General features: G+C 46.4%; 1 protein-coding gene across 8 annotated transcripts in view; it reads right to left on the reverse strand.

Annotated features, from left to right (window-relative positions):
* Positions 1–24,949, reverse strand: part of SLMAP (sarcolemma associated protein) — a 1,084,481-nt gene that overhangs the window by 73,421 nt on the left and 986,111 nt on the right. For all 8 annotated transcript variants that reach the window (XM_078661565.1, XM_078661566.1, XM_078661561.1 and 5 more), the window contains one exon: positions 19,690–19,824. In XM_078661565.1, the coding sequence (XP_078517691.1) occupies positions 19,690–19,824 (135 nt within the window). The remainder of the gene's footprint in view (positions 1–19,689; positions 19,825–24,949) is intronic.

Genomic DNA, 24,949 nt, shown 5'->3' on the forward strand with positions numbered 1-24,949 from the left:
CAACTGTCGCTGCTCAATCTCCACGCATGGAGATGGAGGTTGGACAGGTTTGGGTCCCCTGCTGCTGCAACAGAAGATCCTCCCGAAGAGGCAGATTGATCGGGGGATCGATGCTCATATTTATTTATTGCGATTTTATATAGCGCGAACATTACCCGAAGGTGTCAGAGCGCTTTACAAAAGAACCAGTTGCGTTACATTAGGACTTTGGATTACACGAGTTACAAAGGAGATATCAACAGGAAAAATTGCAAATATACAAGCTGTAAAGTCACTCAAGGAAAAGATACAAACAGATAAACTCTACAATCACATAGGAATGGTAGTAAGTACAAACGACTACTACATATACTAGTGGTAAGAGTTATATATATATATATATATATATATATATATATATATATAGCTACACATAAGTGGATTGAAAGGAGGGAAAGGTTGCAAATGTACAAGTTGTAAAGTCACTCAAGGAAGAGATACAAACAGATAAACTCTAAAATCACATAGGAATGGTAGTAAGTACAAAGGACTACTCCATATACTAGTGGTTAGAGATACAAATATATACAAATTGCAAATTCACTCAGGATTACATATATTACATATTTACAGATCAGGGAATTCTTGCCATAGTTCCGCCAGGTGTTCAGGGGGCAGTGGAAGGAAGAGGGGGAGAACAGAAAGAAAGGGAAAGGAAGGCAGGACAGGAAAGTAGACTAGAGGGGGAAATGAGTAAGAGAGTCAGGAGGAAGAGGGCAGTCGGTTTCAAAGTCATAGCTGTACTGTCCATGAGCAAAAGTTGAGGATGTGCCTGAAGAGCAGTCCCTCATGGTCCAAGAAGAGGTGGCCGTCAGCGTCCAGCGGGAAGGGCGTGCGGCCACTCACCGCACCCTCCAGGAGTGAGTCTGGGTAGCGCTGCATCATCTGCCACTGCATTATGTTCAGGTAGCCGCCGACGTTTAGCATGGGCAGCGACGGACTGCGGGGTGCTTCCCGCCTGGGGCTGCGCCCTCCTCGTTCTTATCTCTGTGGGTGGCTCTGCGCTCCATGCTGGGACCGGGAGATGCAGCTGTTGCAGTCTGCATTCACCGCCTCATGCGAGTCAGAGCCGTCTGGTTAGATACGACGTCTCCTCAATCAGGGTACCTCCGCACACACACCCTCACAGCTACAATACTCGGGGGCAGCCCGGCAACTCACTCCAGCGTAAGAGTATTATAGTCGTCTGCCACCACTTTGTATAACAGCCACTATCACACGCTTACAGTCCGCACCGTACCTGGCAATGGTCGGGAGTATGCGACATCCAGATCTGCACGCAGACTCCCAAACCAGTATTCCGCTGTTAGGGGCAGCACCGCAACAGATCCTCAGCGCTCACCATCTACCTCCGTTTCCAAGTCTGTGACGGCCCGGCCCAGCCGCCATTTTTTGCATTTAGAAAGTTATGGGGAAGGAACACAAAAGTTGTGTTCCTGCTGAATCAGCTACCTGATTAGCACTGCGATACTCCGGGCAGCTCCTCACCAGCTCCGCTGCAAAGTGCTGTCATTTTTGGGCATCGATTGTCGGAGGATCCGCAGATATTGAATGGATCTTTAGCCCGGTTCTTCGAGCCCAGTCCAGAGCCACCAGAATGACTTGGGCCCGGTCGCGCCTGATCTTCTTCAGCACTCCAGGCAGAAGTCGTATAGGCGGAAAGGCGTACAACAGACCGCAGCTCCACTCGTGACAAAAAGCGTCTTCGAGCGAGTGTCGCCTTGGAAGTTCCAACGCGCAGAACTGATGACATTGCGTGTTCTTTTCGGTGGCGAATATATCTAACCAAGGCTCTCCCCACCGCAGAAAGAGACCTTGTGCCACGTATGAGTTCCAACGCCATTGGTGATCCATCAAGCACCGGCAGCTGAGTTCACCCGCCCTGGCGTTCAGAGAACCTGCCAGGTGTTGAACCACCAAGTTAATGCCTTGATGTTCCAGCCATGTCCAGAGGGGCAGCGCCTCCTAACATAGGGTCCACAACCCCACCCTGCCCTGTTTTTTGCAGTACCACATGGTGATGGTGTTGTACGTGAACACCTGCACTACACTCCCCCGGACAGAGTGGAGGAATGCTTTCAGTGCAAGCCGAATTGCCCGAAGCTCCAAAAGGTTGATATGGAGCCGGGACTCCGCCGGAGACCAGAGGCCTCTGATCTCCGCCTCTCCCAAGTGGCCTACCCATCCCAGGAGGGACACATCCGTCACCACTGTGTGCTCCGGTTGGGGAAGGGAGAGAGATCTGCCATTGACCCAATCGCGATTTGTGCGCCACCACTGCAATTGTCGTGCAGTGCCCTTCGAGATCCGAACATGATCGAACAGGTTGCCCTGATGTTGCGCCCACTGGAGTTTCAGGTCCCACTGCAGAGCCCGCATATGCCATCTGGCATGTGTCACCAGCAGGATGCAGGAGGCCATCAGGCCCAGGAGCCGGAGGGTCATCCTGACCGAAACCCAGGATAGAGGCTGAAAGATCTAAATCATAGCCTGAATATCCCGGACTCGTTGCTCGGGAGGATAAACCCAAAACAACGCCGAATCCAGAACCGCTTCGATGAAAGGGAGCTTCTGAGAGGTACTCAGGTGCGACTTCGGCACATTGATGGAGAACCCCAGCAAGTGCAGGAGGTCGGCCGTAGTCTGGAGGTGGTTGACGACTGCCTGGGGAGAGCCCGTCTTCAACAACCAGTTGTTGAGGTAGGGGGAAGACTGACACCCTGGACCTGCGCAGATGAGCTGCAACGACCGCATCACCTTCGTGAACACCCGAGGGGCACGGGTAAGGCCAAAAGGGAGCACGGCAAACTGAAAATGCTCCAGGCCTACCATAAACTGCCGGTATCGCCGGTGGGCCGGCAGGACGGGGATGTGAAAATAAGCGTCCTGCAAGTCCAACGCCACCATCTAGTCTCCGGGGTCGATAGCAGTCAGGACCTGAGTCAGAGTTAGCATTTTGAACTTCTCCTTCCGGAGGAAGCAATTGACATCCCAGAGGTCTAAGATGGGGCGCAGGCCCTCCTTGTCCTTCTTGGGGACCAGAAAGTAGTGAGAATAACAACCACTCCCTACATCCTGCCCGGGAACACGCTTGATCGCTCCCCTTGGCCAGGAGGGCCATGACTTCCTCCCGGAGAAGAACCAAATGATCCCCCGACATGGGGTGGCACCGAGGTGGCATGGCTGGAGGGGAGGACTTAAAGGGACGGGAGTAACCTTGGCAGATTATCTGCAGCACCCACTTGTCCGATGTAATTCCGCACCAGTGGGGGAGATGGTGGTGAATCCTGCCAACCACCGGCGTGGGGTGCTCCCTGAAGCTTGGATTAGGAAGGTTTGGAGGTGGAAGCAGCGGGGGTGGAGGTGGACGGACCCGCACGCTGGTTCCCCAACCCGCCCCTGTGGAAACCGCGACCACAGCCGCGCTGAGGCTTGTTCTGCACAGGCTTGGTGGATGGGCATGCCTGGGTGCCTCTACCTTGGCCACAAAAGGAACGAAAACCAGGAGTGGCTGAGCTTTTAGCAGAAAGACCTAAGGACTTGGCGTAGCCCTCAAGTCCTTAAAGCGCTCCAGGGCACAGTCAGCCTTGTCGCCAAACAGGCGGGTGCCATCAAAAGGCATGTCCATGAGCGAGCCCTGGACATCAGGCGAAAACCCAGTCGAATGCAACCAGGCGAGGCGCCGCAATGCCACAGTCGTAGAAATCACTCTGCTCGATGAGTCAGCGGTGTCCAACACACACTGAATGGCGAACTTAGCCACATCCTTACCCTCAGCAATCGCCTGAGAAAGGATAGCCTGCACCTCCTCGGGACACTGAGGCAATACCTGAGCAACAGCATCCCACACGCATGGCAGTAGCAGCCCAACAAGCAGGCGGTGTTCACCGACCGCAGCCCCACCCCAAGCTGACCGAAGAGAACAACCGCTTCCCAAACTGGTCCAGTCTTTTAGAGTCCTTATCTGGCGGGCAGTGGGGAAGGCACTCTGCGACGTCGAGGCCTGAATGACCAGGCTCTCAGGCGTAGGATGGGTGGTCAAAAAGGTGGGGTCACCAGGCGTCGGCGTCTGGCAACGTTTTTATCCACCAGGGCCCCTGTGGCAGGTCTCGATCAAGTGCCCAAGAGGACCTCTGTAAGAGCGTCATTGAAGGGAAGCAACGGCTCCAATGAAGTAGACGCCGCCTGGAGCACCTCGGTGAGGAGGTTGGTCTTGAGGGCCACTGTGGGGAGGTCAAGGTTGAGGGCCTCAGCAGCCCGGCGGAGTAGGATCGTGTAGGAGGCACCTTCCTCCATCTAAGGCGGGGCAGAGGCGAACCCCGGATCAGAGGAAACATCGAGGTCGCCTGCATCCTCCAAGTCATCCACCCAATCTTGCTCGGAGTCACATTGCCGGGCAAGAAGGGTCCTTGGACCCTTCCCAGTCTTCGTCCACCTCTGGTAAAGAGGGGGCCGTTCGCGGCGGCAGAGCCGGAGAAGGGATGAATGGCCAGCGCCGAGAATGACGCCGGCCGGGGCCGGACCGGCGCCGCCTCCCAATGCGGATCCCAGGTCGGAACAAAATGTTCCTGGAACCGGGGCAAGGGACGCATAAACGGCACCCAGTGTGGCGCCGAGGGTGGCACCGAGGACGGCGCTGGGGCCGGAGCCGACAACGCCGCAACTCATGGCGCCAGGGCCGGAGCCAACGACGCAGGATCTTGTGGCGCCGGGGCTGGAGCCAGTGGCAGAGCCGCCGGGCCAACAGGATGTGGACACGGGACCGCGGGGCCTGAAGGCGCACCGGCGGTAGCTCGAGGCCTAAAAAGGCTGTCCATGGCAGCAAGGAACTCTTGCACCTATTCGGGAGTCGCCGATGGACCCGGCATGGTGGGTAGGCCGTGGGACTCCCAGGCTCCAGAGGAGCCGCAGGGGCAAAGCCCCTGTCTCCCTCGTCCGCCACCAGGGAGCGATGGATGGACGTCGGAGAGCTAACATGCTTCAACTTCTTTTAATGGCATCACTTACCGGAATCCGAAGGCCAAGACTTGGAGCCCGAGGAGCGACGGCTTCGGCCCCGTGAGTGGTCCCGCGAACGGCCCCTAGGCCCGGAGCGGCGGTGTGACGAATGCTGGACCTCCAGCAATTTCCTACTCCACTCCCGCAAGGCCTTGGGGGCCATGGCTCGACAGTCCCGGGAGTCGTGGTCGGTCTCCAGGCAGTAGAGGCAAACATCGTGGGAGTCCGCCACCGACATATTACGGCGACAGGCCTCATAAAACTTAAAGCCAGGCATCCCTACGTGCACCAGGAGGAAAAGGGGGGAGACAAAAGTCTCAAAATAGTAGTCAAAAAGTGACTAAGGTACGTGCTCAATCAGGATCTGCGCTTACTGGCGCGGAAAAAGAAAGAACTGACGCCAGCGCGCATGGGTGGCGCCTAAGTACCGGTGACGGATGTGGAGCCGCAGGAGGCCACCTACTGACGCGCAGGGGTACTGCTAAGCAAAATTTTCCGGATCCAGTCTGACGCCTGGGGATATTCTAAGGTAAAGATTCTATTACTAACTAAATGTCTCTGTCCTACAGGAGGTTCCTTTTTAGCTAAAGAATAGCAGATTTTAATGCATAGGCCAACCCATCAAGAGATGGTACGTTTGTGCACTGCCCGACCCTTCTTCGCACCCACATAACCCACCAAGAGTTGATCGTCCACCCGGAATTCTTTAGTGCGGTCAAGGTAGAAAGACCGTGCATGTTTTGGGTCCAGATAGTGGTGTCTCTCCTCCTCTTTGGAGGGATGCGGGAAGAAAATGGGCAATGTTATGGCCTGACCTATGTGGAAAGAGGTAACCACTTTGGGCAGAAAAGGAGGCATAGTACGGAGGACAACTTTGTCCAGATGTACAGAAAAAAAGGAGGCTTTGAAGATAAGGCTTGAAGCTCACTCACCCTGCGAGCAGAGGTGATGGCAAGCAAGAAAGAAGTTTTCAAAGTAAGAAGACGAAGAGGACAATTATGTAGTGACTCAAGGGGAGCGCACACAATATAAGTGAGAACAAGGTTCAAGTCCCACTGGGGCATTACGAAGGGAGAAGGAGGGAAGAGATGAGTAATGCCCTTCAGAAATCGGTTAACAATAGGAGACTTGAAAAGAGAAGGCTGATCAGGAAGGCAAAGAAAAGCCGAAATGGCTGAAAATAGCCTTTAAGAGTGCCCAGAGCAGAGCCCTGTTGGGCCAAAGAAAGAACAAAGAGGAGAACCTCTGAAAGAGGGGCAGAAAGGGGATCCACAGCGTTTGCTGTGCACCATGCAACAAATTTGTTCCATCTACAGGCATAAACTGTTTTAGTGGAAGGATGCCTGGCTGCCAAGATTACATTACAGACTTTGGGAGGAAGGGTGAAAGCTGTTAACTGTCGCCACTCAATCTCCACGCAGGGAAGTGGAGGCTGGACAGGTTCGGGTGGAGGAATATCCACTGCTGCTGCGAGAGAAGATCCTCCCAAAGAGGCAGTCCGATCAGTGGATCGATGGCCATGCTCAAGAGCACGGGATATCAGACTCTTCTTGCCCAGTCTGGAGCCACAAGTAGGACTTGGGCCCGGTCGTGCTTGATCTTCAGCACTCTGGGTAGAAGTGGTACAAGCGGAAAGGCATACAGGAGGCCACAACTCCACTTGCAACAAGAGCGTCGTCTATCGAGTGCCGCCTTGGGAATTCCAATGCCCAGAACTGCTGACATTGTGCGTTCTCTTCGGCGGCAAATATAACTAACCAAGATGGAATCAGGTGCGGCTTCTGCACGTTGATAGTGAATCCCAGCGAATGCAGGAGGTCCGCCATAGTCTGGAGGTGGGAGATGACTGCCTGGGGTGAGCCCGCCTTCAGCAGCCATTCGTCGAGATAAGGAAAGACTGGAATACCTTATCTGCGAAGAAGAGTTGCGACCACCGCCATCACTTTCGTGAACACCCGAGGGACGCTGTTAAGGTCAAAAGGGAGCACGGTAAACTGAATATGCACGTGGCATACCATGAACCATAGGTAATGCTGGTGGGAAGGCAGGACGGGGATGTGAAAATAAGCATCCTGCAAGTTCAACGCTACCATTCAGTCCTCAGGGTCGAGGCAAGACAAGACCTGAACTAAAGTTAGCATTTTGAACTTGTGGAGGAATCGGTTGACGTCCCTGAGGTCTAAGGTACGACGCAGGCCTTTGTCCTTCTTGGGTACCAGAAAGTAGTGGGAATAGCAACCATTACCTAATTCTGGCACAGGAACGCATTCAATGGCACCCTTGGCCAAGAGAGACATAAATTCCTGACGGAGAAGGGCCAGATGATCCTCTGACATGCGATAGAGGGTAGGTGGCATGGAGGGGGGGCATAGTCTTGATGGGGAGGGAGTAGCCCCTTCGGACTATTTGCAAAACCCACATGTCTGACGTCATGGTGCGCCAGTGGGGAGGTGATGACAGATCCTGCCGCCCACTGGCAATTGGTGGCCCTGAAAGGTCAGACTAGGAAAGTTTGGAGGCTGCTGCAGATGGGGCATTGGTGGACTGGCCCGCTCACTAGCCCACAGAGCTACCCGGGGCCGGTCGGTGGAGTTAGGCAATCATCCTATCCACAGGAGCCCCTTTGCTGGGCTTGGACCAAGTGTCCAGAAGGATGTCTGTGAGGGCCTCATTGAACGGCAGCAGGGGCTCCGAAGAGGCCTCTGCTGGCTGAAGCACCTCAGTCAGGAGGTTAGTACTGACTGCCACCGTAGGAAGTTCAAGGCCCTGTGCAACACCACAGCGTAGGATGCTCCCTCCTCCATGACCACATTAGGGGGAGACCGCATGCCAAGGTCAGGGGAGGTATCCAAACCACTGGCATCACCCAATTCATCTCGCTAGTCCAGCTCCTCAAGTTGGTCAGTTAGAGGGTCACCAGACCCCTCCCAGTCGTCCTTACCATCCTCTGGCTGCCTGTCAAAGCGATAGGGAAAGGCAGGAATGAACAGTGGGACAAAAGTACCCTCGGACGACAGTACAGACGTCGGTCCGACGCTGTGTCCATATCGGGGGTGAGGCTGGGGTCGACGCCGGTTGGGACCACAACCGGCGCCGGGGGCGTCGTCATTAGAATCAGAGCCAGGGAAGGTACCGTAAGGTCGACCAGCACCGATCTGGATCCAGGCCTGGATACATGGGGGCCCTGCGGTGACGGGGCCGGAGCCGCCGGCATCCAAGGCCTAGGGCCCCCAGTCACATCCGTGAGACCCGAAGGCGCGCCTGCGTAGACACGCTGCCCAAAAATGCTGTGCAGCGCTTCGTAGAACTGACAAAGCTGGGCAGGGGACACTCCAGCTCCAGGAAAGAGAGGGAAGCGCGGAGCTGTCCCAGCGAGCTCCGTAGAAGGAGCCGGAGAGCGATGATGCTCCAGGTGTCGCGTCGGCAGGGAGAAGGCAAAGAGTGACGGTGCTTCTTTGCCTTCTTGTTGTGCTTCGACTTACCCAATGAGTGCGTAGACTTCGATGACGAATGGTGATGGCTCCATGACCAGTTCTGCGACCTTTCCCTCGACCGGGACTTCTAGCGGCGTACTTGGACTGCCGGTCCTCCAAAAGCTTTTGGGACTGCTCGCGCAAAGACTTCGGGTTCAGGGCCCGGCAGTCGGAGCACGACTTTGGGCTGTGGTCGCCGTTCAGGCACCAAAGGCACATAAGGTACAGATTGATAACCAACATCAACTTGTGACTGGAGTCACAAGGGTTGATGCCGGGTCAACGGTTAGACATCCCTCGTGCTCCTGGAGTCGAGAGACTCAAAAAGATGTTGGCAAAAAGTCGAAAAAGAGTTAGTCAAAAAGTGACTAAGGGCACACCTCTCTCCAGATCTGCGCTGGCTGGTGCGCAAAGGGAAGAACTAACGTCAGCGCGCAGGTACGACGTCTAAGTAGACACCGCAATGTCATCCCGGCGACTGACGCCACCTACGGACGCGCAGGGGTACTGCTACGAAGAAAAACATTCTGGATCTAGTCTGACGCCTGGGGTGATTCTAAGGTAAGGAATCTAGAACTAATAATCTCTTTTAGATTTGTAACGCAGGGTCTGACTGGATCCTCTTCATCATTGAGTAACAATAGGAGACCAAGAAAACAATTTACCCATATTTGCAATTCTTCAAAAGAAAACAGTGCAGAAGACGTTAGAGATTTTTTTATTTGAGACTCAAGGACTGCATTCAGAAGTCAAGAAGATTCATAATGGTCACATATCTTTCACCGAGACTAAACAATACCATAAATACATACTCGAGGATACTTCTGATCAGGATTCCTCAAAAATACATTTTAAAAATCCATGGTCAATAGCAAAAGGTCAAGAGTTAATGCTGCAGAAAGCAGCACATGAACACAAAAGAGCACCACGAGGCTCCAGGATACAACCATAATGTTGCCACTATCATTGTTATCAATGAGCATTACACTAGCAAGTCTCGTTTACAAGCCCCCTAGATTAATCACCATCATTCCAACACCTCTGAATTACTGTCACTGGGGGCCCAGGTAATTCTGGATGCAGAGAAATAATGTGGTTTACAAGTTTTGGGGATTAACTTATGAGGATCAGCGTTTCTCCACCAGTTCTAATGTTATCCCCTAGTGTTTCACACTGAGATTTTGGCCGTTTATAGAAGTTGAAATCTCAAAGTGAAAACACCAAAGTGCACAATTCCAATACGCCCTGTAACTATCTCGCACATTGAAAATAATGGGCCACAAATAACAAGTTGCTATGTATCTATGATGCGTTTTTGATTATTTACCATTAATTTCTGGACACATTTTCTCATCACAGTGCTTACTTTATAGATGTGGGTCTTTTTAGAAGACACAGGCCTCCTGACCCTCGGCTCCGCCACTGCAGTAGAATAAATCAGATCAGACCATTCATAAAAAAACCCTGCCTGTTTCAACTGAGAGTCAGTTGACTTGCGAAGCTGGATGCTGCTCCTGTAAGTACATTTCTTTTCAACAAAGTACGAATGGGACTTGCTGATGAAGGATGGTGTTCTAGACGTTCCAGAAGCCGACTAATAGGTGCAACACTGATAGAGAGGAGGAGGAGTGGTAGTCACTTTTACTTTGCAACTTTTGGTCTTCTTTTCCTACCAGCAATGTTTTTTTTCCGATAAGTAGGATCCATGTCATGTACTGTGTCTTTAGATGGTACATTTTTTTGTCCTTGCCAGTTTTCATTTATTGGACTTGCAGTTGTGCCTTTTCCCATTACAAATGTGAATCTAAAGTGCATATTGTGCAGGCTGGGACTTGCTGGTGGTTGACTGATAGACCAACCAGAAACGTTTCAAAACCAAGAGAGGTAAAAAAGTTTACAAAAGTACAATATGGTGTCTGAGATAGTTCAAAATATTAACGCATTTCCAGGGTAAATTATTTTCCAACTAATCTAAATACGCTTCAGCAGGGTGTTCACTGCTGCACTGTAATATTCTGAACATTTACTTCACTTTATTATGGATTTTTACTGAGCTTATTTATTTTAACACGTTAATAAATATGATCTAAGAATTCAATTAACTTGACTATGTTTACTAAATACTACTGTTCTACAGCAAGGCAAGCTTATTTTGCTTTCCACATCCAAAGTAAGATTTGCTAAGTTTTTTTACCTCCTAGATCACCTTATTAAGACTCTAAAGAGTCATAACTTATGATTAGATTCAGGTGAAATTTAAACTACGCCGGTGTATTTCGAGAATTTTTGCATTCTGCTTGTTACGAAAATGTACAAAATTATGCACTTATACCACGTCACATAATTACGCGATGTAGGGAGGAAAATGTTACCACAAGTGCAGCTACTGCTTATGCCACTTGTGTTTTTGTAATTTTATTTTTTACTGCGAAATACTAATATGTAGTGCAGAATGATAGATTTTCATTTTGCATATTTACTTGAAGTTTTGCATAACTACATGAAAGCAAATAATGCGAACTGTGCACACCCTTACTTATGATGTTCATTTTTTTACTCCATCAAATGAAACTAAAGAGAAATGTTGTGCCCAATTGCAGAGATAATTTACTCACGGAATAAACTAACGCCTTAGTGATCTAAAATGTGTTTTTTATTGCGTTAATAAATAGCCAAAATAAGAATGAAAAAGAACAAACATGTTTCTCCATCAACATCTACGCACAGAAAGAAACAAGCTAATAGTGGAAATGCTATTGTCAGGTACAATTTTTCATAATAATCTCAAACTCTACCGATAACGATGTACATTTCTAATCAGAAAACCTAAAGTAAAGAATATGATTTTCAGTTTTGCTTCAAAAGATTTTTAGAAGCTTCATATTGTACCGCAGTTGGATTTTTATTTTTAATACAAGATAAACGATCTTTGCGTCTAATAAGCTAGCATACATTTTTTATGCAGACACGAACTTGAACATTTGCTGCTCCAAAGTTTTCTGGCCCGCCGCAATAAAACCTGTCCCAAGAAGAGCCAGGACTTAACAGGTGCACTAAAATAAAGAGCAGCTGCTATTGGAGAGTTGTGCTCCACGGATCAAACCGTGGTTCAGCTTTAGTAAAACAATGCTCAACCTGTGGTTACCGTAAATAGAAAAAATCTTTCATTTCAAAAAGTTGTCTTTTTTAGAATTGTACAGGCAGTGTTCACAATAATTACAATATATACCCTCGCAAGCCAAATATTGCAGCAATCACACGGGCGTAGAAATGTGGCCAAGAAGCAAGTTTGTGGATTTCCTTCCATTCCACAGTATTACAAACATGTACAGAAATACTACACTCTTTCTGTTATAGATAAAACTACATCACAAGCAGCGCTTCATTTAGCACGTGGAAATAGTGCAGGACGAAATAGCCTTCTAGGATTATGAAGTAGAACTTGCTAAATGAGTGGTCTTGTATCTCCGGTATCCGCAGGAGGGCACTCGCACACCTGGAATATTCAACAGGACACGTTGCTATACACAGAGACCAATATGAACAAGTAACTTACTTTCGGTAGCACCCTTTCTGGTGGATAATCCATCTAACTGTACCTTAGGATATCCTTCAATGCACTAGACTCCATTAGGAAAATGTTGTACCAGTGCTTCCGTACGGCACTAGGTGGGGTCAAGCTGGCTCGATACCACATCAAAAGTGACAGAGGGGAGAGAGCTACATAAAAGCACCAATCCTTACTATGCACTGCCAGTTTCTTGGCTTTTCCATTTCCACTACTGACACAAAGCGTGAACAATTGTTAATAACAGGAAGGTGAGAGGGCAGAAAGGAATCTGCTTTAAGATAGAGTTTCCAGCATAAAGAGCGTTTTTCAAGGTAAGTAACTTGAGTTTATGATGGATGCTTTTAAGAGCAGATTCCTTACCTCAGAGTAGATACAAATGCAGTACCTGCCCAATGTGGAGGTTCTGTGAGGTGGGATCAAACCAAGAAGTCTTGCAGAACCTAGCGTGCAAAATGTCTGTCAAGGCGGTAGTGCTCCCTGAAAGTATGCAGCTATGAACAGTCACAGCCTGCAGGTATCAAAGACAGGCACCCCTTGCACCAAAGCAGCGGTCACGGCATTGACCCTGATGGGATGGGCCTTCATACCTTCCGGGGACTACGTTTTGGCCAGTGCATAGAAGATCTTAATGCTGAAGACTAACCAACTCAACACGGTACTCTTCTACAGTCTTTTCTATCTTTGTTAGAGAGAAGCCCATAATAAGTTGATTGTCCCCTCAACGGCCCTTGGTACGATCGAAGTCAATGCTTAAAGCCCTTTTAGGGGCCAACTGATGGAGCCTTTCCTCCCCTTTAAAGATCCGAGGGGGAGAAAAGAGCGCTGGCAGAGTGACGGATTGCCCAACGTGGAAGAGTCAACATTCGACCGCCCAAGTCCCCTATACCAATTTGTATGGAAAAAACGTGGAGTAGGGTGGTTGCACTGACAGCACCTGCCGTTCCCTCACGTAAGGAGATGATGTATTTGAAATGAGGAAGGCAGTCTTCAAAGTCAGAAGATGCAGTGAACAGCTATGCATAGGCTCAGAAGGCATACACATGAGGAGTGCAAACACGAAGTTAAGGTTTCACTGTGGCATCACAATGAACTTGGGAGGAAACACGTGAACCAAAACTTAAATATCATCATAACAGGTGGATTGCAAAAGGACAAATGGTCCTACAAATGCAGAAAGGCCAAAATGGTTGACAAATAATAATTGAAAGTGGCCACTGCAAGGCCTTGCTGGACTAAAAACAAAACAGTGGCCCAACCACTACAACAGGCTTTAACTTTGTTCCACCGCCTAGAATAAATAGATTTCATGGAGGGGACTTCTATCACCTCAGCAGGAAATCAAAAGCATTTCATTTTTGCTGATCAATCTCCACACATATATGTGTAAGTTGGGTAGATTTGGGTGGAGGACGCTGCACTGCTGCTGAGACAGGAGGCCTTTCCGAAGGGGTTGCCTGATTGAAGGGAAGATGCTCAGGTTCAGGAGGTCTAGATACCACACTCTCCTGGCTCAAACTGGTGCCACCAGGATGACTTGGACCAGTCATTCTTGATCTTGTTCAGAACCCGAGGCAGGAGAGGTACTGGCAAAAAGGCGTACAGGAGTCTTTGCTCCATTCCAGCCAAAATGCACCCCCCAATGAGTGTCCTAGCGGAAACTCCAACATTTATATTTATTGACACTACACTTTGACAGTGGCAAAAAGATAACATTCTGATAAACTTGCATGTAAAATATGATAATGGTCTTACATTTAATCGGCAAATTCAATCAGTAGTGAAGAGTTGTTTTTTTAAACTGAGACTACTGAAACGGATCACTAATCTATTTTCTATTCAAATTGTGAATGCTTATATTTCTGACAGTTTGGATTATTGCAATGCAATATAATCAGATTTTACCGAGAATTAACTGAATAAATTACAACTTGATCAAAATGCTGCTGTGATGCCAATATCTAATCTTAGAAAAACTTACTCAAAATTCCAGAACTAGCTAAACTCTATTGGCTCCCAGTGAGGCAAATAACAACGTTTAACTCTCCCTCTCTTTGGTACATACATCACAACCACTGCCCTGGTCCTGTATCAAAGAGACTTAGTCTTCACCAATCAAAGAGATCTCTGAGACTTGAAAAGGCTGCTCTACAACTTTTTCTACATATCGCAGTCACAACTGGAGCAAGAGTTTTTTTTAGTGGTCATGGTAAAACTATGGAATTGCATGGCAATAAAATTACATGCACACATCCCTTAAAATACTTGGCTCTTTCCTACTTCAAAGAGGAGCTGATGGCATGACATGATCGAATGCAGAACTCTTGTAATGCTGCAAAGCACCAAGGTATCTTCAGATGAACACAGCACTTTAAAAGTAATACAATACTGGTAATTCTCTTATTTTAGCTGTGCAGTCAGCCATTCATAAACAATATTTTTAAGTCCATGTGCGACATGGGCAATAGCATGTTTCTGATGTACAGAATAGCATATAGGCTTAGAGAGCAAGACAATAATAGCCTCACACATAGTGTTTGATGACAGCAAACTGCGATTTGGCCTATTCATAAACTTTAGTTAGTTTCAGGCCTAAGATATCTCTGCAAACTCAACGGGATTCATGCAGAAATCTGCTATGCCCAGGCGTTTCTCCATTTGCTAGTTTAACTATTACTCGCTTATATCTTGCTAATGTCTCCCGCTGGTACTTGATCATTGACGATGGTGTGCCCTTTAAGGTGCTCTGTCCTGGTGAAATCCTGTTTGCAGTGCATTTCATAATAGTCATTGAACACTTTATTACTCTCTAACTGGGAGTGCACCACTTTGCCCTTTACAGTTTGGACTGCTGTTCTGGGCGTTTGTGTACTTGCCTTTATCAACTATGGCCACAGTTTGCCTACTCAGTCGCCCTCTATGCCAAATGCTCAAGTATCGATTGAAGTCACTTTTGTCAATATTTCCTGAAATTCTGCAAGTTTTTTTTAGCAACATTTATCTGCTCGCCATCCAAAGGAGTTCTGGATCTCATGTTTTCAAGATCCCTGATCTAAGTTTTTAGGTATAAAGCTTCCTATGCAAATCTTTGTTGTAGGAGCTCCTTTTGTTGTAGGGATATAGAGGTGGATGCCTGCTTCTGAAGTTTAATAACGTGCTGTCCAGCAAGTACAAAGTATAGAACCCTGCAAGCAACCTGCACACGTTTTTAATTTAGTTTTATTTACCTTTAAAGCACAAGGAAGTCTGAGGGACATGATGGTGAAAAATAAAAAATAAGAAAATTAAAGTATAATTAGATCATTATATTCACACACAATAGTGCTTTAAAAAGAAAAAAATCACTAGGGACTTAAAAAATATATATAAATAATTCCTGCCAAAAAAGAACCACAGAAAATTAGACTGCACAATTAACGCTCAACAACATTTTGTTAAAAAGGTTTGTGAAAATAAATGTTTTCAAACAGAGGTTTTTCAGAGAATAAACAATATAAAGAAAGGCTGCTATATATAGTGTGCAACCTTTCTGTGAACTGACGCTGAAGAGCAAAAATAGCCAATTTATTAGTAAATCTGCCTTAGTACTGATGGTCTCTCCCATGTTACTTGACAGACTAGGATTAATTGAATTGTTTGTCTGGAATTTATTGATGATTAATCTGCACCACTTAACCGATGGTTGGACCACTGCCTTGAAACAGCATCTACACTGCTTTGAAAGATTAATACGGATTCCATCCTCCTTTTCTGAGTGTCCATCACTCTTGCCTACCTCTCTTGGAGCCTTTGACGCCCCATCGTCACTGACGACACATTGTACCCATCAGGCCTTTCCTCTTTTCAGACATGGTGCCCCTCTGCCCTCACCTTCACCTCTGTCCTGAGGAAGATCCCATCAGTAAGGACTAGAACCAACCTACATGGTTTCAGGGGTCGAAACGTCGACACACCATTGATGCCAGTATCACCAACAGTGCATTCTGCACTGTGATGTTCTATTTGTACATGGCTATGTAAATAAGTGTAAACTATCCACTAATGAACGTTACTATGAATGTGTGGCATTGAACAACATGCCCAGCAATTTGATTGTGATGCTTTTGAAAATTGTTTGTCACTTGCTTCACTACCTCACTTGAGTCACCATCCTCCCTTCCCTCCACCCAGTTGGGCACACCAACGGTTTTTATTCGAATGTTTTCTGTAAATTGTTTTCATTAACTAAACTGTTTCAGGTGCTTAGTGTGATTAAATAACACTCTAGCACGGACTAAATGTTTCTGTATTGTTTTTTTAAATTTAATTTTGCACTACTATTTGATGCAATACCACTGGTCCCAACCCATTCTATACTGTTCTACACCAAAGTCCCAGTAATTTTGTGTATACCCCTCTTTATAACAATTTAGTACTGATGGCAGCTATCGGTTGGCAGTGTTTCATTACTTTACTTCTATGCACTATACTGCATTTAAGTATTCGCACAAATTCATTCCAGTCATTAATTTGGATATGAAACAGCTTTACATGTGATTTACTTTGAATCTATACACTTTTACTCAAGAAACGCTTATCACAGCTTGTTTAAGAAGCTGTTTAAAAGACTCCCAAATTATGCTGAAATCCCACTGCAACCTACATCTTGAGACTGAAGAGACGTGTATTTTGTTGATCTGCCAAAGTTAGACTGCAGAATGATTATCACAGTTCGACACATTACAGCAGATACTTTGAAAATCCTGACCTGCACCCCCAGGAAGATAAAGTAATGCATCGTCACTTCATATGCTTACCCCGTAGACACAAAGGCTGTCAGAAAATATGTGGGTTAAGCCCTAGGCTGTCTCAGGGGAGCAGTAACAATTCTTATAAAATAACTAAAAGATAAACTTCAACATTTTAGGGAAAACAATAATGGCAATCAATCACTGCTTAGGCAAATCAGTGCTTTAAGGGCTGCTCCTGTTATACAACTAAGCGTCTTAGAAGAGCTTATACAAAGGCAGCACTTCAGTGTATTGACTGCTTTGGGCAAAGTACTTTTTGATTTCAATGTTTGCATACCTAGTGCTAGATCAATCTGTAACGGAAAATCTATTTGAGGTATCTGTTCATGCCTGAGGAAGTCCGAGACTAATTTAGTACAACAGGATTCCACCAGATCAAAAGCAAAACAGACTTTGGAAATGAATGCACTCTTTCAGTGCAATAGTACACGTTTTTAAAGGTCTGTAATTATTCAGTGAGACCTAGTGAGTAAGAGCACTATCAAAACCGCAGTACAATAGTACCAGTGCAAGATTGAAATATCGGTAATGCAGAATTACAAAACTATGCATGATTGTTACAGTAGAATAAAGCAGTTTTTAAATTCCGTGATAGTCTTCTGCAGAGGGTAGTACTGCACCATTTGTAGAATTAGGAATGTTAACATATAACATAAGTTCAAAAGAGGGGCAGTACAGAACAAGGTCAATAGTGCCCAAGTTAAAACTGGCAGTGCAGCTGGGGATTAGCCCTTATATTCTCAGATTAAGCCTACTGCCCTAATTGTGATGTACGCTGACACCTAGATCTGTTATGTACATCACTACAGTGGGTGTCAGCGGTAGTGAGAGACATCCCACCTATATACTTGGTAGTGTAGGCATATTGTGTGCTCTATGGACAGCAACATACCCAGGCCGCATGGTCGAATGTTAGTATGGTCGATAACCTATTTGTCATCTAGGACTATGGTGGCAGCAGAGTCACCTTCACTGTGGACCAAGGACTCACTGCTGAGAGGTAAATCTGAATACTTGCCTCGGCAAGGTCATAACTATCTTTGGCATCTTCTTGACTTTACCTAGCAAGGGGAATTTTGTCTAGTCCAATGTTATGAGACTGCACTGCAAAACAGTAGAAATATATGCATCCGCCTGTAGCGGCATTCACAGAAGACTATCATTGGGTCCACTCCCCAACATGACCTAGGACAAATAGGACAAACATTTAATTGCAATTCAACAGAACATATGGGTGCTTAAAAACATGAATGCGTCATTGTATCCAATAACTTCACATTTATACAAACTGTGAACGCAAACAAGTGAAAGGAACCAATAGGTCTGGCTTGAATATGGAGCATGCTCATTCTCCAAAACGTTTTGGACTGAGGTCAGCATAATTATATCACAGATTTTATATACTAAATGGTTCCCGCACCTAGTTTCCATTGCCCTAGACTCTTCCTCCCCTGAAGTCACCAATACACTAAATAAAGAGGAACTTCTCTTGGATATTCTGGTATCGATAGGCCTCAATTCCATCCTAGCTGAACAGAAAGACCTATCTCAACTATCAATCAACACCTGGTGGGAGCAGACTCAATTTATCAGAGGTGCAGACAACTCCCTAAACATCTCAATGGGAACAGCATGAAAAAAGAAACAAAATATCTGTGCACAATAAGACTCATATGCCTCTGATATCATCCCTCCAATGAGTCTCCAAACCTTGTTTCCGCTAAATGTTTACAGACCCCCAGAACTTACACCTCCCTATGTATCCTCTCCAATAACATTCTTTACAGATACAATTTGCAACTTTCTCAGATGCCCACCCTTAATCCTTACCCCCTCCCCCCCTCCTACTGCTCTTCCTTCTGGATCCGCTCACCTGGTGCCCACTCTTATTTCCCTCTCTGCTCTATCTCTTCACTATTCCTTGGCTTAAGCTCTCTTCTCTCCTTGTAAATACTTGTAATATTAACTGGGGCTTATATTCATCTTAGTCAGTTTAACTGTCACTAATGCTTCTGATTATACATCTTACCATCCCTATGTAAACCTACACTTTGTTATTTACCCCCACTACGCCAGACAATTATATCGGTTGCATTGTTTTATAAAAACTTGATAAATTATTTCTGAAATAAAAAAAGTATGCAGCTCTGAAAAAATAAATCATAAACAGATTGCTTTTTCCATACAATTATCTATGAACAAAAATGTAATGTGCAATGATATAGTGTACTTTTGAAATGCGAAACAGTCCTCCGTTTTAACTAAATGTGAAAAAGTAAGGAGTGTTTGGGAAGCCCAATGAGGTTCAAAGGTGGGTGGGAGGACAATGATGGGAACAGTTCTAAATAAATAATAATGGCCTTCTGATGTTGTTAAAAAGGCAAAATGGTTTACTAATATTTTACCAGCAAGAAGTCATTCAAAAATGCATGAACTTAAATTCACGATTTGCTACATTTTAATCAGACACTTTGAGAATAATAAGGGCATTTATCTTGTACATGAAAAGTAGCATTGCAGGGATGGCAGTCAAGTCAACCGGGCCTCATCTGTACTAAAATATGTAAAACAGTAATCATTTTAGATGTCATTTTGAATGCAAAATGTAAAAAAAAGCCATTTGGACATGTGTTATGTTGATTAAGGGTCTTAGTTGTACTACTCAATTTATTCTCATACGCAGACTAAATCGAACTTTAAATTATTGTGTTAAACTATTCTAAATAAAATAGTTTGATGGGTATGAGAAACCCATCGTCCCCAAAAATATCAGCATATTACTCTCACATTCCAATTCTTCACACATATTGCATAAACTTACATTTCCTCCTTTTTCTTGCAGCATCTTCAAGTTTTCTTGACATTGTTGGAGCTCCTCTTTCACCAACTGTTTCTCCCGTTCCGTAACTTCAAACTTAACCTTCAGCTCACATAATAATGTCTGGGTATTTTCAAACTAGAATCAAAATGTAAAGTAATAAAGGTAGCATTCATCTATTGGTAAAAGGAATATTTTATTAGTATAGTAACATGCTTAAAGAACAAGTTACTTACCTTCAGTAAACTGTTTTTGGTAAAACACTATCTAGCCACAAATTCCATGTTTCAGACTGGATCAGGAAACTTTTCAACAGTACATCTGCATGTCGGTAGGTGGCGTAATGCGGCTCTACACAGATGCCATTTCCCCTTGGAACTTTTTTAAATTTTTTTTTAAGAAGTTTTAAATAGCGCAAACAAGACCCATTAGGGTATCAGAGCACTTTACACGTGAACGAAAAAGAGAAATTACCTATATAACAAACATCATGGTCAGAAATGTCACAGGAAAGAAACTCAATGACGGCATGGCATACATAATCATCAACATTGTAAGCAAAAATAGGACAGAGCAGGCATGAACAAAGAGGGAGAAGAGTACACAAAGCATGCTACAAAGTCACAACGGGGGGCCTCCAACAAATACAATAAAAATACAAGCAAAAACAGAGAGAGGACGAGTCTGAGCGCGAACGAGGCTAGGGGATTCTAGGGCAAGAATTTCTTCATCAGAAGCGCTTTAACCTCGTTTTTGAAAATAACAGTTATGGGGATCGTCCTAATTTCCGGTGGAAGGGAGTTGCATATTCTAGGAGCAATACCTGAGAAAGCTCGTTCATAAGTTTTCGTTTCCCGGAATTTCTGAGGTTTCAGCAGAAGGGTGCTGGCACTTCTGGAGGATCTGGAGCCACCAGATAAGAGTAAGTTTTTGTGCAAGGTATAGCGAGGTGTTGTAATGTTAGGCTTTGTGAGTCATGCAAGCAGTTTTTTGTTGTATCCTTGCTTCATAAGGAAGCCAATTTAGGGATTTCAGCTCTGGTGTAATATGATGGTATCTTTTTGAGCCCGTGATGACTCTAGCAGCCGAATTAAGAGAGGCCCAGAGTGGAACCATCTTCAATCTCGGGGGTCCAGAGAGGGTTGCACTTCCATAGTCCAACTTGGAGATCACCAGAGATTGCACTACGAATTTGAAGCCACGGGGGGGGGGGGATAGATTTGAAGTCATTGGAGGGGGGTAGAGGTTTTATTTTCCTGAGGATGCTCATTTGGAAGTTAGCTCCCTTGGTGAGGGCAGTAATATGTTTTTGCATGTTCAGGCTCTTGTCAAGCATTATGCCCAAAAAACTTGTGGAGTCAATGTTGTGTGGTATGCAGTTAAAAGCTGTTAGCTGATATATCCATTCACTGATGACAGATGAATGATTCGGTGGGGCGATTAAAAGGAATTCCGTTTTCAGAGCATTGAGTTTGAGATGATTTAGAGTCAACCAGTTTTGAGCTTTCAGTAATGTGGTGTTGAGGAAACGGATATAGTCGGGGGAGGAGACGTTCATGTACAGTTGGGTATCATCAGCATACATGTGATAATGGACATTGGATAGTTTCAAGATTTCCGTAAAAGGTTCCATGAACAAGTTGGAGAGAGTGTGGACCCTTGAGGAACCCCAACATTGACTGAGGAAGGGTTATAGAGGGATTGATTGATCTTGAATCTGTGAGTTCTACTGTGGAGAAAAGATGCAAACCAATTCAGGACAGGCCCTGAAAGCCCCATTCTATGTTCCAGAAGGTCGAGTAAGCAATCATGTTTGACTGTATCAAAGGCCGACGATAGGTAGAGGAGGACCAGAAGGCAGGAATCATTCTGATCCAGGATTTTGAGCACATCATCGACAATGTGGGTGAAAGCGGTTTTGGCACTATGACCGTGACGGAAGCCAGGTTGGGATTTGTCCAGAAGTTTCAGGAAGGAAGATGCCCTTGTCCATAAAACCAGTTTGTCTAGGAAGAAGGTGGGGTTCGGTGGATTGACACAGAGCTTGAAGCTCACTCATAAGGAACACCGATATTATGACAAAGGGCACACTGTCTTGAGGGTGAGGAGTCACTAGGAACAGTTATAAAGCGGCTCAAATGGTGTGCACATCAGAAATACGAGGACCGAGTTAAAGTCCGACTGAGGCGTGACAATGATCAGAGGGCAGATGCCTATGCCCAGCATGTCAGAAAGGCATACAGGAGTGCTGAGTTCCATTCAAGGGGAATGAGTCACCAAGTGAGAGAAGCCTTGGAAACATAAACATGCAGAAGTGCTGACATTGGGCGTTGTCAGCTGTGGCAAACAAATCAAGCCAAGGTTCTTCCCCTTCGCAGAAGAGACCTTGTGTTACCTCTGGGCGTAATTGCCACTCGTGATCAGCCAAGCGGTAACAGCTGAGCTCATCAGCCTCAGGAATTCAATGATCGTTCCAGGTGGTTCACCACTAGGAAAGTTAATTAGAAGTTCAGCCATTTCCAGAGGAGCAAAGCCTCTTGGCAAAGGGTCCATGATCCCACCCTGCCCTGTTTGTAGCAGTATCAGTGGCGGTGGTGTTGTCCATGAGCACTTGTACCAGACTACCCCTTGATAGATGGAAGGCTTTTAACTTCAAATGGATGGCCCTCCACTCTGGAAGGTTGGTATTGAGCTAGGACCCTGCTGGAGACCAGAGGCTTCTGATCTCCACCTCTTTCAGATGGCCACCCAGTCACCACTGTGAGCTCTGAGTGGGGAACGGGAGGAGTCTGCGACCGACTCAACCATCGTCCAGTACCTACCACTGTAGATCTTTTGCAGTCTCCTCTGAAATCTGAACGTGGTTGGAGAGGTCACCTTGATGTTGAGCCCAATGGGATCTCACTGCAGAGCCCCATGTGCCACCTGGCATGCTCGACCAGCATGAGGCCATCAGTCCATCAGCCTCACTGAAATCCAGGACCGAAGAGGAAAGATTGTGATCTTAGCACAAACTACTCGCTTTCCTGTGAAAAGGCACGAAACTGAACTGTGTCCAGAATGGCTCTGATGGCAGAGAGCGTCTAGGAGGAGTAAGGTGTGACTTTGGCACGTTGATAGTGAACCCCAATGATGACAGGAGGTTCACCGTAATCTGGAGGTGGCTGACGACTGCCTGAGGTGAGCTTGGCTTCAACAGCCAGTCATCAAGGTAGAAGAGTGGTACACCTGGCTTCCAAAGTTGTGCTGCCATCACTTCGTGACTACCTGAGGGCTGGTGAGATCAAGGGAGAGCACAGCAAACTTAAAATACTCCTGTCTCACCATCAACTGCAGGTAGCACAAGTGGCCTGCAGGAAAAGTGCATTGAAATAGGCTTTCTGCATGTCCAACGCCACCATCCAGTCTCCAGGGTTGAGGGTAGACAAGACCTCGGCCAGTGTGGGCCTTTAGAATTTATCTTCCAGAGGAAGGAGTTGAGAGGGTACAGGTCTAAAATTGGACGACAGCCTCCGTCCTTATGAGCAGCAGGAAGTAGCGTGAAAAACAAACATGTCCTATTTCTGGAATGGATACCCTCTAAATAGGCACTTAAGCCAAAAGGACTTGCACTTCTAGCCAGAAAACGGAAAGATAGTCCAACATCAGTCGCTGGTGTTGACGGTGGAAGATGGGGTGCAGCAGAAAAGAAAGATAGGGCATAACCCTTCTGCACAATTTGCAGGATCCATATTTCAAACAAGATCTTTACCTCCAGTAACGCCTTACCTCAGAGACTATATAGTGGCAGATTGCTGACCATGCAAGAATATCCAGGCGTCAGACTTGATCCAGAAGGGTTTTGGGCAGTTCTCCTGAACGCTGGTAGGTGGCGTCATTCGGCTCCACTTTGGCGACCCTGAAAGTGACATAAGTGGTACCAATATAGGCAACAACCCAATATACTGATGTCAGTTATTTTCACAACTTTTCACGCCTTGAGCGCAGAGCCACAATGAGAATGGAACACTGGTGTGAACAATTAAAGCCCTGAGAATGGTGTCCCTTACACTGAAATTGGCTTGCAGAGCGTGGAGGATGGGAGGATCAGTAAAGAGTTTCAACCAGATAAGGCGTTACTGAAGATATGTAACTTGTTCATCGGATAGAGACTTCTAGCCGCAGCATCCTTACAATAAAATAGACAGCCAAAAAATACCTTCCCAGAAGTGGGACTACAAAGCCAAATTAAAACAGCAAGTCCTGTAGGACCAAACTGGTGAATTGCCCGTTGCGACAGACCAGATTATCCAGACACTAGTGTTTAGTAAATGTGTGCAAACACAGCAATCATAGCCTTGGATTTGGTGGAATGAGCAACAAAACCCTCAGAGTGGTTTTGGCGAAATGGCGTACAGAAAGCTGGAGCTCAACTACAGACTAAAAGCCTCTCTGAGCAAGAGTAGCCTTAGAAACTCCAGTGCACAAAACTGCTGACATTGCATGTTCTCGGCAGTGGCAGACAGATCAAACCAAGGCTCTCCCCAATGCTAAAAGAGTACTTGCCCCACCTCCAGAAAGGAAGGTCATTTGTGATCCACTAGGCATGTTCGGTTGAGTTTGTGCGTCCTGGCATTCAGAGAGCAAACCAGATGTTGAACTACCATGGAAATGCCGTGGCATTCTAGCCATGTCCAGAGATGCAGACCCACGACCTGTTTGTTGCAGTACTACATGGCAAGGGTGTTGTCCATGTACACCTGCATCAGTCTTCCCCTGATCGAACGAAGAAAAGCATAAGATGCAAAACAAATTACCCAAAACTTCAAGACGTTGATGTAGAGTTCAGAATTCACCAGATGCCGGAGTACTCTGATCTCCCACTCTCCCAGATGGCCACCCCATCTCAGAAGTGACGCATCTGTTATCAGAGTCAGCTCGCGTTGGGGAAAGGAGAGGGTCTGCCACAGACACAATCGTGGTTCCTCAGCCATCGCTGCAGTTCTTTCACAGTGCCCACCGAGATCTATACCATGTGGGAGAGACTCCCCTGATGCTGCGCTCACAGGGACTTCAGGTCCCACTGCAGAGCTCACATATGCTAATGTGAATGGGCAACCAGCAGGATAAAGGAGGCCATGAGACCCAACAACCTCAGGGTCAGTCTCACCAAAATTCAGGATAGATGCTGAAACATCTGTATCATAGTCTCAATATCCTGGACTAGCGGCTTGGGAAAACTGCACTGTCCAGAACTGCTCTTATGAAATGGAGAGTCTGAGAG

The sequence above is a fragment of the Lissotriton helveticus genome, chromosome 9, assembly GCF_964261635.1.
Source record: "Lissotriton helveticus chromosome 9, aLisHel1.1, whole genome shotgun sequence".
In the NCBI taxonomy this organism is placed as follows: Eukaryota; Metazoa; Chordata; class Amphibia; order Caudata; family Salamandridae; genus Lissotriton; species Lissotriton helveticus.